At 41.3% G+C, this 18917-nt stretch overlaps 1 protein-coding gene across 6 annotated transcripts in view; it reads right to left on the reverse strand.

Annotated features, from left to right (window-relative positions):
* The window catches only part of thrab (thyroid hormone receptor alpha b), a 258672-nt gene that overhangs the window by 11935 nt on the left and 227820 nt on the right, over nt 1–18917 (reverse strand). For all 6 annotated transcript variants that reach the window (XM_087844867.1, XM_087844866.1, XM_087844865.1 and 3 more), the window contains 2 exons: nt 7087–7233; nt 3967–4225 (listed from right to left, as the gene is read on the reverse strand). In XM_087844867.1, coding sequence (XP_087700993.1) covers nt 3967–4225; nt 7087–7233 — 406 coding nt within the window. The remainder of the gene's footprint in view (nt 1–3966; nt 4226–7086; nt 7234–18917) is intronic.

Below are 18917 nucleotides of genomic sequence, written 5' to 3' on the forward strand. Positions count from 1 at the left end.
CAGTTAGCTCGTTAACGTGTTGTCCGTCCAGCCCCACGCACGGGGCGATCCGCGGTAGCTCGTTAACGGAGATTTGCCGTGTTGTGGCGTTAACGTCATTTCAACGAGATTAACGCTGACAGCACTAGTGGGAACACAACGAATATGACTGCACATTTACTCCGACAGCATCCTAGTGCAAAGACAAGTGAAAGCAGACAAAAACAACAAGCACGCATGCTACAAACTTTAGCCGAGTCATTTAAACAGCCATTAGCACATGATTCTCCTTATGGGGACCTGATATGTTTAATATGCTGCTGAGAATATAGCCCAGAAGAAGAGTATAGTATAGCTTTTATTTTGGAAAGAGACATTTCTCTGTAATAAACTCTCTTTTCCAAAAATGAGTGATTTCTTGATCAGATAGATTAATGTTTTTATTACTTTGTTTCAGCAACATTAAATGTAAAAACTGTACTTTTGAGTTAAAATATATATTTATAATTTTAATAAATGACAAATTAAAAAGGCATGAACATTTTTTTTATATTGAAAAAATATCGAACCGTGACACCAAAGTATCGAACCGAACCGTGAATTTTGTGTATTGTTGCACCCCATTATATATATATATATATATATATATATATATATATATATATACACACATACATATATACATATATACACACACACACACACACACACACACACACATATATATATATATATATACATACATACATACATGTATATGTATTTAGCCATTTATAACCATTTAAAATATGCTTCAATAGTCAAATCTTTTTTCATATGCTGTTGAAATATGCATACATAACACAGCAACCTGACAAGATCACATTCACTTTTATTGGCTCAGTCACGCTAGAATAAAAATAGGATGGCAACATCCTTGTGACTAGTAAAGGCTGGTGGTTATGTGGTGACTGCAATTAATGTTTTTTCTCTTTCGCACTTATGTGGTTGCAACACCTACATAACACTTTTAATCACAATGCGATTGCATAGGGTGCCTGGTGGTATTCAACCTGTCTTCAAACAACCCCCATGTGACTCAGGCTGACTGAAGTCACTCAGAATGGTGAAGGTTAGCAAATAATTGCAGTTGAATTTGCAAATACAAACTGCCAACGAGTCTGTGCCGATGAGCACAATTTTTTTAAAATTGCGTCTCTTTTAAATAGGGAATTCAGCTTAATTGTCTGCCAGCTGGTTGCAGTCTGGGTATATTCATATATATTATAAGGTTCCTGAGTGCTTATGCAATTTTGGCAGCAACTACTTCGCTATTTGTGGAGGAATTTATATTTGAAATCTATGAAAATCTGGCTGGACTCTGAATGTAAGCACATGACGTGAATTTCTGTTTAATGTGAATTTATGTGCATACAGAAAGCAATAGATTTGCAGTTTCGCTGATTTATCACACATAGCTGCTGTATTATGACAAGCAGATTGCTTTTAATGCCAGCTTGACCCCATTTAATCCCAGACTGATAGCAATGAACTCTCTTATACTGCCATTTTAAGGGCGTCTGGGCGCACCAAAGTCATTCTGAGGAGGGCAGCTGACAGCGAGTGGTTGCAGAGTTGATCCTCGTCTTAAAAACAACTGTTTCAAAGACAACAAGGCTGCAAATTCACTGCACATGGTTGCTGTAATTTTGGTGGCGCTGCAATCTCCAGTCACTGTTTTAACTAGTGTGACTCTAGCATAAGTGTGGATACTTTAGCGATGCTAGCACCAGCAGCTTTCATCCCTTTGCAGATTAACATCACATGTGGTTACGTATTGTTGGTGGCATTGTGCCAGTTTTTTTTCATATAGTTCACAGTGTGTTCCCAAACCAGAGCAACTTTAAAATGATAAAAAGACTGCTACTTAGTGTAAGTGTTTTCTCTTACTACTTCTGAGGACTAACTACAAGCTGCATTCACACATTTTTCTCCATCATGCACACTCTGAAGGATGCACCGGGGCATGTATGACCAGGGAAAAATATGAAGTGAAACATACAGTGTATTCGGCCCCCCTTGAACTTTTCCACATTTTGTCACATTACAGGCACATACATGAATCAATTTTATTGGAATTCCACGTGAAAGACCAACACAAAGTGGTGAACACGTGAGAAGTGGAACGAAAATCATACATATTTGTCAAAATCATACATACAACACCACGAAGTCTTCAAGGACTTCGTGGTGTTGTTGCTTCCAATATTCTCTTAGACAACCTCTGAGGCTGTCACAGGCAGTGTTGGTCAAGTTACTTGAAAAAAGTAATCAGTAACTAATTACTGATTACTTCCCCCAAAAAAGTAATTCCGTTACTTTACTGATTACTTATTTTCAAAAGTAATTAATTACTTAGTTACTTTTTAAAAACACGATTTACAACCTGAATAGGTGATAAAGCGATAGATCTTTCAGCCCAATTCTACTTTTTCTGCATAATCCATCATAAAAATGTAATCAAATGGAAAAGTCTCTTTTTAAAACTTGTTTTATTAGTTTTAATCTTTTAACTTTATGCATCAAGCAAAAATTTAATTATATGCAACATTCTCTGACTGGAAGAAATTTGTTTAATATTTAAACCTATTTTCTGCACATTCCAGCACATAAAATAAAATATTTTTTGTGTTTACACTCAGTCTTTCTAATAGATGCAAGTAAAACACAGCAGAAAATAAATAAGGTCAAAGACTGGCGGTCCTTTTGCTCTATTTTCACCTGTAAAGCAGGAGTGAGGTAGGCGGAGGTTTACCCTGATGCAGGTGTGCTGCAGCGGTCAGTGGAAGAATCCGCGAGTTTCTCTGTGAATTTCCCATCACGTGGTAGCTACTCGGTGCTTGCTCGGAAGTTTAGGGGTTTTTTTGCTGTAAAAAGAAGTTTTCTTCCCACGCACAACGGACACTAATGTTTTTGTCACTTTTTATGGAATCAAACTCAAAGTAAGGTCAGTACTTCCACGCTTTAAACGCTGCACGCTCATACTCTCTCCGTACTCGATATATTATCCATTGTTGATCTGCACACAGCTGTTGTCACGAACATCGCACTCGCTTACGTCACTGTCATGAGACATTCTCGCAAAAAAAATCACGGTTTTAGTAACGCAGTAACGCAGCGTTCCTACAGTAAAGTAACAGTAATCTAATTACCGTTTTTGCAATGGTAATCCCTCACTTTACTCGTTACTTGAAAAAAGTAATCGGATTACAGTAACGCGTTACAAGTAACGCGTTACTGCCCATCTCTGGTCACAGGGCAGTTGTGGAGCTGTTTTGCAAAGAAGAATGGGCAAGGATTTCAGTCTCTAGATGTGCAAAGCTGGTAGAGACAAACCCTAAAAGACTGGCAGCTGTAAGTGCAGCAAAAGGTGGTTCTACAAAGTATTGACTCAGGGGGCTGAATAATTACGCACACCCCACTTTTCAGTTATTTAATTGTAAAAAACGTTTGGAATCATGTATGATTTTTGTGCAGCAGCACCAAATATATATTAATATATTATTTATGTATATTTGCCATATTTTAAATAATTGGTGGATGCACTGAGAGAGACGAGGGCATCCCCTCTTTTTTTGCATCCTACTATTTGAAAAAACTGCACTTTTGCGTGAGTACGTAATAAATGTTCTACAATAAATAAACCAAGACTAGAGACATGCAAAGACTTATTCATCACATTTCAATTGAGCTCCCAACACTGAATATGCATGTGGACATTTATCTTCAGACTATAATTAGATTTTGATTCAAAATAGCCTACATTGTATGATATGTAGAGTAGCGAGTAATGATGTCTTTGTATTGCAACTGCAAGGCCAAAGGAGACTGAAAATTTGCATTTAAATTGCATTAAATTCAAACTGATATATCACTAATAACATGTGCAACAAGTCCAGAGACTGCCATGTAGCTTTAAATATGTGGAATAAAGGTTTTAGCAATAACCTGAGCTCATGAGAAGCACGGCTTGCAAGAGCGCCACTTCCGTGTCGTCGAGGTTGAACTGTGCCAGGCTCTTGCCCAAATCAAAGATGGCGTCCGACACCACGCCCAGCCCGCCGTTCTTCAGTTGCTCCCGCTTCACAGCCATCTCCCCGCTGAGCGTCAGCGTCTCGCTCTCCGGGTCGTAGCGCATGGCTGCGCGCAAGGACATGATCTCCATGCAGCAGCCCTTCAACAGGATGATCTGGTCTTCACAAGGCAGCTGGTGAATGAAAAACACGTTCGTTTTCATCTCCGAGCAAACATATTGTCATATTCTCAAAAACAAAGCAAGTGAGTAAGGAAAGTTTATCTATGAAGCGCTTTTCACAGACAAGTGGTCACGCGAAAGGCTAAAAATAAACGTGAACATTAAGTGCAAAAAACCCAAAAACAAAACGATTTAACAGGTTTTTAAAATAAATAAATAATCATTCAATAAAAGATACCACTATACTTTACATGCTGTCTATGCTGAGTCACTTTAATGTCATCTGAAAGTTGATGTCCTTGTATGTTTTTACCAAATTTATTAACCCATTTTTACTGTATTTTATTTACTTTACTGTATTTCAGATTTTTGTTCCAATATTCTCTTAGACAACCTCTGAGGCTGTCACAGGGCAGTTGTGGAGCTGTTTTGCAAAGAATGGGCAAGGATTTGTTTGAATATTGGAAGCAACAACAATTTTAGTTTTGCCCATTCTGTAAATTCTGTGCGCCGATCTGGGTCATCCTCGTTGAGATGCTGCAGTAGCTGGAGTTTGTAAGGCTGCCATTTGTGAGTAGCTAATATCCGCCGAAGGGCTGTTTGACTAATGCCACTCTCTGGTGACATGCGGCGAGTGCTACGCTGTGGGCTCTTGCTGAATGAAAATAGCAAGAATGAAGCAAGAATGAAGCAAGAAACATCAGTGGCTGACACAAAACTTAGCAAGCAGTTTGCTAACTGTAGCATGGCAGATGGGTGGTCTTGTAGGGTGTCTTGCATTGAAATCTGCTGCAATGACCCGGTTACTGCGTTCACCAGATATCAACACAATTTCAATCCGCTCCTCACGTGTTAACCTCTTTGACATGTCAATGGCTGTGAACAAAGAGAAACTTGTAAATAACTCATGACAGAATAAAGTTACGTTGAAACCGAGCACACCATTGGTTTTCTTGTGACATTACCAATAAGTTTGATGTGTCACATGGCCCTCTCCCTATTGAAAAAACAAAAGTTGTATCCAAGATGGCCGACTTCTAATTGGCCACCATGGTCACCACCCATCTTGAGGAGTTTGCCCCCTCATGTATACTAATGTGGCACAAACAGGACTTTAATATCACCAACCATTCCCATGTTATTACGGTGTATCCATATAAATGGCCCACCCTGTATGTATGTGGAGGAATAGTGGCTCTAATCTGAGTCCAACCCTAAATTACTGAGCTCTTCAGCCAATCTGGATCCCAGACACCCTTCAGTGGAAACTCAATTAAGCTGCTTGTATCAGCAATCTCATTTTATGGCCGATATCAATGGGTCGTAGTAATAAATAACTACAAAAATGAAGCAAGCTAACAAAAAAATGCCAGTGTCTTCTGCAGCATTATTTCAAACACTGGCATCTGTATACATCCATGGTTTCACAGCCCTGTAAACCTGCCATCCACAAACTGAATCTTTGACACCAATTTTTTATTCAATTCAGTAAGTTTCATAGAAAAATGAGAACTATCTGTCCTTCAGTTGATTGCCTTAGTGCTCACACATTAGATATGACTCAGCTGCGTTGCTACCTTCCCACATCTTCGCCATTATCCAAGTGTCAATAAAGCAGCAGAGCAAATAATGGCAGAGAGAATTTAGGTAAAGAGGATACTAAATAATAAATGAGCGCAAGGAAGGCAGAGAGATGTGCTAAAGAGGAAGAGATGGGAGGAGGAGAAATATGAAGATGGGCTGAAAATAGGCGTACTCCACCCCCCCACTGATGAACACAGATTATGACTAATACACCCTGATTTACATGGATATTAGAAACTCTGGGTTAAAACCTGTTCAATTAAATCTGCAGCCTCTGATGTGCTGAATTAATCGTACCTTGATGTAAGCTGGTTTCTCTCCTCGTTGCTCTTGACTGCAGAGCAGATTAATTGACATTCACTGGCTTGATTTGTCTTGTAAATTTCTAACTAGGGGGCAGGCTTAAAGTAAATGCCTAATAATGCAGTTAGTACTGCGTCAATTTGTCAAAAAGCAACAGATTAATTTTTACTGGCTAATTGAATGCTGGTTTTGTTTCTGCGGATTCTTATTAGTAATTTATTGCAGAGCCACGAACAGATCGCTTGTACGCCAAACAAGTTCCCTCCCTCTGCCTCTTTAATCAGATTAAAATGACTTCTTTTATAATAAAATATGTTACAATGTGAGAAGAAGAAGAAAATAAACATTGCTGATCATGTGCTTGTGTCTGGAATATTCAAACTTTAAATTTGTTATAGCTAAACCTCCAGCTCTGGGAGCACTATGAGGAGTTTATTCATGCTCAGACGCTGACTTGATTAGTAGTATCCATCATGATAGCGATTCTTGTATAATAATTATACAATGCATTAAAATATGCTGATTAAAAAATAAAAAAGTGACGTTTTCATAAACTCTAATAGATCACAGTAAAGACTTTTTCCTCTTCTGTAATTCATCACGCTGCAGACTCACAGTCGTACTGCTCTGTCACTACAGCTGTCCCGCTAGACAACAGCTCTGATACACCCTGATAATTATCCAATCACCCGAGGTCTCATTACAAGCAGCGCAGAAGGGAAACATGATTACGTGCTGCTAAGTGAGGCAGGCCAAACAGGAGCAGGAATGCTTCACTAATTGTCAGAAACAAAGGCCGGTTTATTTTGCAAACACTGCGATTGCTTGAGGAAATATGTAAATGATCAGCACTTTCCTTGTGTGCTGGACTTTTCTGGTAAACTGAAGCAGTCTTGGTTTAGCTGTGGCAAATGAACAGTTTTGCCAATTTTTGTGTTAATTCAGGCCTCCCCTGTGCTCTTCAGGTCAAATTAACCGCCACTCACCTCAGAGAACATGGGCAGTTTTTTGGCAAAGTCAACGACACGGGTGATGGCGGGAGTGATGATCTTGGTGAACTCGCTGAAGGCCTCCAGGTCCACCTTGTCTCCGTCTGATGTTGGAGCGACTGGAGACTGGCCGATTTTCTCTGGCTAAATGGGGAAATAAATGTGGGCGGTTGATTAGTGCACAGAGGAAAAGTTAAAGTAGATATTAGAAAGCAGAAAAGAATAAAAACTGTTTCATCCATATATGATGAACCTAGTTTACAGCTCTGCAAAGTGAAGCCCAGGCTTCTAATGCCCAAGCAACTGCAAACCAGCCCTGAGGGTCCCTCGATCTTTGACCTCAGTAAACACTTTGATGAATATTTATGGGTTCAGTCGCTGGTTTAACACTTATGTGCAACAAAATGCTGATTTTGTAAATTATGAGTCAGAAACAAGGATAAAGTAGGGCTTACTAAACAATGCACAATGTCACGATTGCTACCTACATCTTTTAAATGCAGTCAAAAGACTGAACTGACTGAACTGTGGGTCAGTTGCATTGTTTCAAGTGCTTATAGTCAACAATTCCATAAAAACATCAAAAACAACCATGCTCAGTGTTGTCCAAAGCCTATACTATCCTAAGTATTCAGTGGACAGTCGTTCAGTGCTTCTGTACCAATCGTGGAAACCAGTATGACTTAAGACAGGGGTGTCCAACTCCAGGCCCCAAGGGCTGGCGTCCTGCAGGTTTTAGATATCACCCTGGGTCAGAACATCTGAATCAAATGATTAGTTCATTACCAGGCCTCTGGAGAACTTCAAGACATCTTGAGGAGGTAATTTAGCCATTTGAATCAGCTGTGATGGATCAAGGATGCATCTAAAACCTGCAGGACACCGGCCCTCGAGGCCTGGAGTTGGACACCCCTGACTTAAGAGGACACTGAGGAGGCCTGTGCAGGAGAGACTTTGGAACACACCCCTCATGTCTCTTTGACATTAAAGTGATGTCATTCATCAGCTTGTGCAGATAGTTTAAAGCATGATCCTGCACAAAATTACAAAATAAATGGAGTGGAAATGTGCTGAGGATATCATGCGCTCACAGTCAGCTGTCCTAGTCTGTGATCCACTTCTTTACTTAGAGAAAGCATCCCTCCTGTTTGTCTCCATGTTTGCCTCTGCAGTCTAAGACAGACATTTTTGCACTTTTATATCTGTGGCTACATTTTTCTATGTGTACTACGCATAGCCTTTTTTAAATAGCAAAGTGATTCGAGCCAACTCCCAGTCACAGCTGCTTGCCTTTCCAGTTCGTACGGTGTGTTGTTGTAGTTGAGCACCTCAGACAAAGCAGTAAATATTATGGCCTTTTTATGGGATTTCTTTAAGGTTTTTCAGAATACAACATTTTTCTAAATGGTTTGTCTTCCACAAAGTGCTGCAAATCAACGAACAGTTTTTCAGAGGACAGTGGAGTGTCCTTGGAGAAAGGACGGGGACATGTAATCAAACAGATTACACTTACTTAAAGGGAGACCGCCGATCACTAATATATATGTTTACAGAGTTGTTTGAATTGATGTTATGACTATGAAAATATTGTTTCCCGCTCCAGTAAATAAAGCATGTGTCAGGGACAGAGTCATTTATTCAGACTTTGCTCCGGCTATAAATGGGATGAGATAAAAGTAGAGGAATAATCACCTCGAACAAAGAGTCATCAATCATGATGCAGAGGAAGAAGGATTGCGTAAGTCAGTGCAAACACAGCCAGTCCTCTGCTGTGAGGCTGAAAGCCGGGCAATTATGGAAAATTTCAAGTAGTTGTTATAATAACTTTGATGGACTGCAACTCTTGTCGTGCAAGAGCCAAAACAAAACATTGCTTTTGTTGGTGGAGGTCAGCGGCCATTTTTCATGGCAGTATTGGGAAAACAGCTGTCGGGAGAGAGACGGGCAGATCTCTCGGGTTTAGCTCTGTGTCACGATTCACAACTGACACAGATGACAATGTAATATAGTCTTTAGCTCAATCCATCCAGGATTAGTATTACCGGGGGACTTAATGTGATTTGGAAATGATCCCATCATGTCACTGTACTGTGTGATGAATTTGTACGGCATAAGCAAAGTTTGTATTTCACTCAAATTTTCCACCATCATCCGCGGACTTGATTACAAATATTCATTAGGAAAAATGTCGCTCAGCTCATGCTGCCATTGATCCCATCCATCTGATCATCCTTTGGGATTTTGCTTCTGATGGATTTCAGCCTGCATTTTCTGTATAAACTGTTCATCATGCTGTGTGGCAACGTGAGTCATGAAATCGCACACAAGTGCTGCTCCAAGCTTTGCTGACGCAAACTCCTCTACTCAAATTCTCAAGCAGAAAGAGAGGCAGCAAAAAAACAAAAAAACTTGGAAAGAAAAGAGCTCAAATCGCAGACGCCGACTCTCACTGGTCCTCTGGCAAAACATGTTATGTAATCCGCAGTGAAGTTTGCACAGGCACAAAAATACAATTGTTGCAGATTACTACACTTCACTTGCTAATACTAGTATAGGTAAAAAGGTGAGTGCACAGACAGTGTAAAAAGAAGATGTTCTTTTCGATAGCCACCTGGCCGAAGACACTGGGAAAACGTCCCTCAGCTCCTTTTCTCAATGATCTTATGTGCTTGGTCACTTGCTAACATCAGCTGGGGTCCCTTACTCTTAATGGGGACAAAAGAGAAGCACTTAAAGAAAGCAAGCAGGCTTCAGATCTGCTAAAAAATACAAATCTACTGTGCAATATTTGCAGCCTGTGCAGAAACCAGCCCACATGATGGCAGCAGCAGCAGACAGAGTTGGGATGGTCTTCTCTTCTTTGAACCAATGCATCTGTAAAGGCAACGCTCCACAGATCCCATCGTCACTACCCGACTTCATGGGTACAACTTTATTTACACAAGAACACTTTAAAACACTTTAATTTCTCATTCAGACTTACCGACCTTTTAAATTAAACATGACAAAGTAGACTTGATAGTTTGCCAAGTGCGTATTTTGGAGGGGCGGCATCCAGTATCTTTGAATTAAAAGCGATTCAGTCAGTAAAGCTTGCCTAATCAATAAAATGCAAATGCAGCCTTCAGTTCTTTGAATAAAGTTCATGCAGCATTGTTCTGCTCTGGCAGTGATACAGTTCACAATTTTTAAGAATCCGCTCAATAGCATTTGTTTCGTGTATCTAGTTTGCAGGACTATTTTTCCAAGTTTTAACCTAGCTACATGTGTGAGTAGTGTATTTAAATCATTCCTTACAGAGTCCACAACTGCCTAACTGTTCTGGATCAGTCAATTGTGTGTTAACACAATGCTACAGTCTTCCCAGTGGCTGTTCATCCCAAGGTCAGATGTGTGGTGTGCAATGCTCAAAGAAATTGCAAAAAACCCCCCAAAACAATCTGAAAATAAACAACAAATAAACAACAAGGCAGCACGGTGGCACGGTGGTTAGCACTGTTGCCGCACAGCAAGAAGGTCCTGAGTTCAATTCCAACATCAGGCCGGGGTCTTTCTGTGTGGAGTTTGCATGTTCTCCCCGTGTTTGCGTGGGTTCCCTCCGGGTACTCCGGCTTCCTCCCACCGTCCAAAGACATGCAGCTTGTGGGGATAGGTTAATTGGATAATCCAAATTGCCATTAGGTGTGAATGTGCGATTGAATGTGAGTGTGAATGGTTGTCTGTCCCTGTGTGTTGGCCCTGCGACAGACTGGCGACCTGTCCAGGGTGTACCCCGCCTCTCGCCCTATGACAGCTGGAATAGGCTCCAGCGCCCCCCGCGACCCTGAAAAGGATAAGCGGAAGCGAATGGATGGATGGATGGATAAACAACAAGGATGCTAAATGTTAAAGCTGATGACAGGACAATTAAAAAAAAGTCTTAGAGGACGTTCCAGGAGAAAGCCTCCTCTCTGTAAAAAGGATACAGAGCTGCATGTGAATAAAACACAAGACTTCTATGAGACCAAAACGTTGATGTCTGGTCATTATGCACAGCGTCGCAATTGGTGAAAACCAAATACAGCATACCAGCACAAACCCCTCAAACCAACTGTCAGAGTGGTGGAGGAGGCCTCTTTTGCAACCACAAGACTTTCAGTAACTGAGTCGACCGCAGATTACTCTTGTATACCAAAAAGAGGTATACAAGAGTGAAGGCAGGTAGAGTTTGACCCAAACTAAGTCATGCTATATGACAATGATCACAAGCGCAGCAGCAAATCCAAAACAGAATGACAGAAAAAGGAAAGACTCACGTGTTTAAACCGACTGTAATGCTGCAACAGAGCTCTGCATAAACAAATGCCTGCAAACCTCAATGAACTAAAGCAACATTGTAAAGAAGATTGGGCCAAAATTCCTCCACATGAGACTGAAAAAGTCACACAGAAAATGCTAACTTCAAGTTATCGGGATGTTCTAAAACTTTCACAGCCTGTGAAAACGTTCTTTTTCACATGACTGCAGCTGGTGAATTGCCATAGAGCCGTTCATGCACAATGAATGTATGGGTATTAATTAGTATTTGTAAATAGTTTCCTCTTCTCTGGCCTATGTAATGCTCATATGTGCTTTCTAATGGACTCGTGTGATTTTCTTGCAACTGTTATTGTTTATTTACTGCATAGCCATCTGGGTGACACTGAGGAAAAGCACTCGGCTGTACCCGCAGAGATGGCAAGGGATTATGTGTTTGTTTGCTGCTGTACAGACTAGTTAGTCAGGGAGCCAAAGCAGGCTTTTTAATAAGTGTTAAGCTCTCCTTGAACTGCACATTGAAAAGGAAAATGCCCAGAATGTGTCCCAAAGGAAGCCAAAAGATATTTAGACTTGAAGATAAGCAGCATTACACTCAGGGAATTTGCTCATTACGAGGAGAAAACAGTAAAAACTTTTTGCCGCAGTGTCATCCTGACCTTTTATTTTATCAGATGCATTAACTCTGCAAAAAGTTTGCGCCTGCAGAGCTGGAGAAGATAAATTGGGTTCACTGTTGTGAAACAGAGAACATGTGTGTGGTTAAAATGGATTACTAATGAATATATTATCACCAATCGCAGAAATGTGACGGAACATTGATAGTGAAACTGCCACAACATGCTGAATTGTTATCAGTGCCAATCACTCAGAAGCGACTTTGCAAGGTGCAAGAATTTTAGATATACAAGGTCACATACAGTGTTGGGAAGGTTACTTTTAAAATGTATTCCATTACAGATTACAGAATACATGCCACAAAATGTATTCTGTAACGTATTCCGTTACGTTACTCAATGACAGTAACGTATTCTGAATACTTTGGATTACTTAATATATTATCATACTGTTTACAACTACATGAATGTACTATTGCTGTGATTTATTACTGTTACTGAAGGTCCGCGGCTCCGAACCGTAGTAAAGGGACCTCTGGCTAATACAGTGGGTTCTGTGTCGGGCTCGTAGCTGAAAACTAGCTTTACTTTGTTGTCTGGGTCAACTTTGCTTGCGAGAGACAGAGAGAGGCGTTGAAAGGCTGCTCCAACGGAACTTATTGTTTTTGGAGGAAAACACGAACACGGTGTACAGTCGAGTCTTAATAGCTTACTTACAACTGGGCTCGTCAGGCTCTCTTCTTGGCTGCAGTGGTTATTATTATATTTACATGCTTCCAGCTCCCGTTTTTGCTCGATGACAGCTCGTACTTTTCCTTTTTCTCCCTCCTCGCTCACAGACACATAACGTGTATGGCAGTCCATTCTCCCTGCAGCACGGACTACACTGCCTATGATGCTACATTCTTTAGAGCTATACCTGTAGCATTCTGCCTATTAGCTTAGCACAACAACAACAAAAAGGCCTCTCTCACCCAGGAAACACGCAGAGAGAGAGAGCGTCACCCTGTAACCATGGCAACCGTAACGCTGCCACCTGGAACAACAGAACGTAGCTGTCAAACAAAACCCAAACAGTCCTGACCCGCCACAATATGAAACAGGGAAGTACCGCCGTGTAATCCATTTATTTCAACAAAGTAACTGTATTCTAAATACCACCTTTTTAAACGGTAACTGTAACGGAATACAGTTACTCATATTTTGTATTTTAAATACGTAACGGCGGTACATGTATTCCGTTACTCCCCAACACTGGTCACATATCATTTGCATATCAGTGCTTTAAATACACAGTAGAGTAAAATGAACTGCATGGCATGATCGTAAGAGCACCTCATGAGTACAGGTTAAAAAACTGCTGTTACTCTGGATATCTCTGTTCAACCAAAACCATATGCCCACCATGCATGAATCACATATGTCTGTTTCTCATTGCCTGGTTGTAGCACAACTAAGTAGCTGGAGAGAGCTTTTCAAGGCCTTTTAATGTTTTTGAGAGCAACAGCTTAAAGGTCAGAAGTTCAGGACCAATCGGGGAAAAAAGGAGGTTTGTGTGAGATGAAGTGCCGCCGTGACGATTTATGCTTCACTTCTCCCGCCTAACGAACTGAATAGAAAACTTGGAGCAAGCAGTGCATTTTGGCCATTAGTAGCCGGGAAGTAGAAGGAAGAAGGATAGCTCGCCATCCCGCCTGTTAGTAAATATGAGTGAATAATTTTGCATTCATGCTTCACTAATTTGTACGATCACGTGTATTGTAGTTCTATCTTTGAGAACTATGTGAATATTGAGGGAAAAGCCTTTTGAATACACATGGAATCAATCTTATCCTACTGCATTGGAAAGCTGCAGACCACCAGTGTGCTGACATTCCTTTCTTTGAGACGGGGTTGTTGACGTCGACGAGACGTTACACTTCGTCCGCAGCTCGTTTGATGGATACGTGAAAAAGGTGTGCACAAACAAAGCTTCTCGTGCATTTTCTGCAGACTGCGTTGAACTGTGAACTATTACTTTTAATAGAAACGCTATCAGACAATTAGGAATGCTATGACCTTTGGACCGATGTAGAGACCCACGCAGGCACAGCTGCCGCACACAGCTGAACCGAATCTTCTCTCGTCAACGCCGTTTCCAGATGCCAGACCAAAGCGTGTGAGAGAGAACACTGTGTTACAAGTCAGAGCAGTGTGTTCCCCTCCATAGGGCCAAATGATTCAATGGGCTAGATATGTTCGTTGGCCTTAGCAACAATGAAAAATCTGAAACATCAGGCCCCGCATTATCTCTGAAACGGTTTCCTTCACAAGCAGTCAACACTGCCACAATGTGCTGTGGGTGATGCCACGAGACAAACAAACAAAGCGCACAAAACTAAAAATGGAAACAGAGTGACTCATGTGTCACTTCTTGGTCTAAAAATTAGATTAAGTGTAATGATAGCAGATGTTTTCTTATTATCCTTTATAGTCTGTAAAGCCTCAGCCACACAGACTTAGAGAGCAGTCAGCAACCCAATGGGAACCCCTGGTCAGTAGGGAAAAAATGTGATTCCCTCAACTGGTTGGATTCTGTAAGCTGCTGCTGTCACTGGCTGAAACTCGTTGCACTTAGGCTAAGGCGCTAAAAATATACTTTGAATTTCTCAGGTTGCTAGAACCAGTGGTCACCTGTAATTTACATAGAAAGTATGTTAAATACCCAACAAGTGCTAGAGGAAGCAGACCAGAAATCGTGGCTTACTGCTGAAACAAACACATTTAATCTGAAGGTGAATGCTCTCTGCGCTTCACACTATTACCAGTTTCACTACGGCTACCAAAGAGTTGGCAAGTGCTTGTAGACAAGTCGCAAGCTACAAGCCACTGTGGCAGTCTGCTAGCGGCCAAATTGATCGTAATAAGGTTTTCGGGGTAGCACCATACACTTCTTTGAGACCAACTTGAGACCATAAAAGTAGAATGGGAGGCAGAGCCTTCAGTTTTCAGGCCCCTCTTCTGTGGAACCAGCTTCCAGTTTGGATTCGGGAGACAGACACTATCTCTACTTTTAAGATTAGGCTTAAAACTTTCCTTTTTGCTAAAGCATATAGTTAGGGCTGGACCAGGTGACCCTGAATCCTCCCTTAGTTATGCTGCAATAGACGTAGGCTGCCAGGGGATTCCCATGATGCATTGAGTTTTTCCTTTCCAGTCACCTTTCTCACTCACTATGTATCAATAGACTTCTCTGCATTGAATCATATCTGTTATTGACCTCTGTCTCTCTTCCACAGCATGTCTTTATCCTGTCTTCCTTCTCTCACCCCAACCGGTCGCAGCAGATCACCGCCCCTCCCTGAGCCTGGTTCTGCCGGAGGTTTCTTCCTGTTAAAAGGAAGTTTTTCCTTCCCACTGTCGCCAAAGTGCTTGTTCATAGGGGGTCATATGATTGTTGGGTTTTTCCTCTGTATCTATGAAGCGCCTTGAGGCGACTTTTGTTGTGATTTGGCGCTATATAAATAAAATTGAATTGAATTGAATTGAACTTCACCTACCAACTGCCGGCAACCTCTTGCGAAGCAGATGGAGAATACACGTTTTTGCCTGGAGACTGAAGGTTGCCAGCAGGTTGCTATCCAGTGTCTAGGCCTGTGTGAATGACACCTAAGGACCACCTCTCTCAAGCACTTTGTTACTTTTTTTTAAATTAAAAAAGATGCATTAGAATTAAAATTTCCACTTTAGGCTGCATTGTGTTGAGATTATTGCCTGTCATGGTCTTAAAGTTCCCATATTTGAACAAAAGGGTTCTAGGGACTTTTAACACCATACAGATGAGTGTGGTGAGCTCATGCTTAAAGTGTCCATTGGCATCCACACAACAGTTTAGCTTTCCCCTGTGCTTATAAAGGTTTAAGTCAGCTATAGAGAACAAAACCATTTTTAGCATCAGGCAGTTTCTGCTTTAGAATTTGCCATTTTCACATAAGAGTTCACCGCTACTGATCGCTACAGTAGTCAGCCTCAATCGGCCACCTGAGGAAATCGAACTATTTACATATTTTCAATTTGTTCGTGTGGGTTGCAGCTGGTTTCCACACATATATGCGAGGTACTCATGTATCCCCCCCATATTCTTTATTTGTTCTGTGCCTGTATCTGATCTGTACCTGATATATGCAGCGTAACAATGAAACTAGCGTTCCAACATACTGAATGTCTTCTCTTCTCTCAGGAAAACACTGCAGTCTAAGTGACAGTGCATCAGGCATCATTTGCGTGCTGAACAGTGTATGAGAAGGAGTGTGATTGCTGCTGTTTTAAAAGTAGTAGTCCTCATAGGGCAGAATGGGCTCATCCTGGTTGGCTTAGCATTTAAATTTAGATATTCAGGGTTAAGTGACTCCAGCTCCCCGTTAGTGTGGGAATGCTGTGTGAAATGGAACAGTTTATCCTTTAGAGGAACAAAGCTCAGGGTTACTGTGCTGAGCTTTAAATTCTGCTTGGTGCAAGATCCGTCCGTAACATAAAGCGCTTTAATTTTAAGTGCTGTTAAAAATACGTTTAACCCTAATTTTAACACCAACTCTGACCTTCCACCTGCTCACTGTAGCCTTCAAACAAGTCATGAGTGGCGACAGGACAAAGCTATGCAGCTATGTGAGTATGCCCATAAGGCCCCATCTTCTCATCCCATCCATCCACCGCCTTCTGCAATAAGCAGGCCGCAAATGCTTTGAAACCCTCTCCACCTCGGCGGGATAGAATTTTTTAAATACAGCGCCTTGATTTGGACATGACATATCATCTCATTCTGCTGCAAAGCTGTTGACAGGCACTTAAAACTGTGTAAGTATCTCCGATAAGCCTGAGCCAAAACATAAGGTCAGAGTCTGTGTTTATGCATGACAGGGGAGCTTGATGCAGACGGGGACACCCAGACGGGGCTGTCCAGGATGAATCTGAGCACTAACACATGCAGGAGAGCAGTGTGTGAGAGACACACGCGCACACAATGCCTGCCAACTTGCAGATGAGCACTAATGACTGAGGATTTGCCTTGGCTGAGATAAGAAAGGATCTTACGGAAAGCAGATGGGCAAAACAGAAAGGAAAGCGAGGGGAGACGCCGAGGGACAGTGAGAGAAAAAACAAAGAAATGAAGACGAGCGTGAGATTAAAGTGGAAACGAAAAGTTGAGGTGAAAACTATGAGGAGAATTATGTCTGTGTTAAGAAGATTTGAATGAATAAAACTCACAACTGAACTGAGGAATAAAGGCACAGACGAGGTGAGAAAAATAGAAAAAGACCGGGGAATACACAGCGATAAAGCCATGTGAGTGACTGCATGTTTGTTGGAAAACACTAAAATAGAGCTACAGAATTTTACTGTGTGAAATAGATAGTGGTGGTTGTGTTTATTGGGTATTTTCAACCTATATTTAGTGCTTTAAACAGATTTAAAATGACCTTAATGTGACTTAAACTTGAGTCTGGCTCTGTCAGAGGTTTCTTCCTGTTAAAAATGAGTTTTTCCTCCCTAATGTTGCCAAGTTCTTGCTCATAGGGTCGTCTGAATATTTCAGTTTCACTGTATTATTGTAGTGTCTTCGCCATATTATCTAAAGCGACTTGAGGTCACTGTTGTTGTGATTTGGGGGCTGTATACATAAAGTTGAATTGAACTGAATTCATCCAAAGAAACTTGCTAGAGTACTATAAGTGCAGTTATTATTGATGTGTTCCCTGCAACAACCCACACCGGTGAAAGAAGGAGATGACTTGAAAGAAATATTATAACATTACTCAGGTGGGAATGCTTCTGCCAGGAGTGGTTCTCTTTTTATTTCTGCAATGGGTATTTTTTTACTCCCAAAATATGAATATAAATTAAAAGTTCATATAAGCCTCAAATCTTTTGGGGTAAATGTAATTATCACTGTCAAACACACATATTCACACATGCACAGAGAGCTTCTCTGGTTCTGTGTATCTTTGAAATCATCCCAAAATTAAGATGCATGCAATATATTTTTAATATGAACTTTTTCAAAATGAGGAAAAATCTGAAGTGGAAAGGTTGATAAATCAAAATATTAAATAAGATAATTGATTCGTCATCGATGTAAACAGGCCATGATGTTAAGGCCTAAAGACCAGTTGATGACAGCCTGGCAACCACTGGTTGCTAGGGAAAAATGACTATTCCTCAACCACCACGCAAACCTAAAGTGACTGTGGCAATCCATTACTTTGAGATGTATGCTGTACAGTGCAGCGAGGAATGCCCAGACCTCTACATTGGAGAGACCAAACAGCCACTTCACAAGCGCATGGCACAACACAGAAGAGCCACCTCCACAGGACAAGACTCAGCTGTCCATCTGCATCTTAAGGATAAAGGACACTCTTTCGAGGATGCCAATGTTCACATTTTGGACAGAGAGGACAGATGGTTTGAAAGAGGAGTGAAAGAAGCATCTATGTCCACTGTGAGCGACCATCTTTGAACAGAGGCGGTGGTTTACGACACCAACTCTCTGCCATCTATAATCCAGTTTTGAGTTCCCTCCCCAGACGCCTTAACGCCCACTCACATCCTGGGCCATCTGACCTCAGGAATTCGCATGATAAGGTGGGGCCAGGTTTCACAACGAGCTCATCCGAAACTCTGGCTGATTGGGACCCACACCCAGTTTCACACTTTGGCTCAGGCGATTAGAGGATCATCAGGGGTCCTTTTGTCCCTCTGTGGGGGGATACTCCCACTAGGTTTAAATCTGGGACTCCCCACCATTTGACCTTAGAACTGAAGAAGCTTCTCGGATGAGAGGTGAAACGTCTTCAAGCAACTTAAAGAAGTCCAGACGCTTTTCTTTGCAAACTCCTTTGACTACAATGACCTGGATGACTGAGAACCTTCACAGAC

The sequence above is a fragment of the Neolamprologus brichardi genome, chromosome 8 (assembly GCF_056152115.1).
Source record: "Neolamprologus brichardi isolate AB-2024 chromosome 8, ASM5615211v1, whole genome shotgun sequence".
Classification (NCBI taxonomy): Eukaryota; Metazoa; Chordata; class Actinopteri; order Cichliformes; family Cichlidae; genus Neolamprologus; species Neolamprologus brichardi.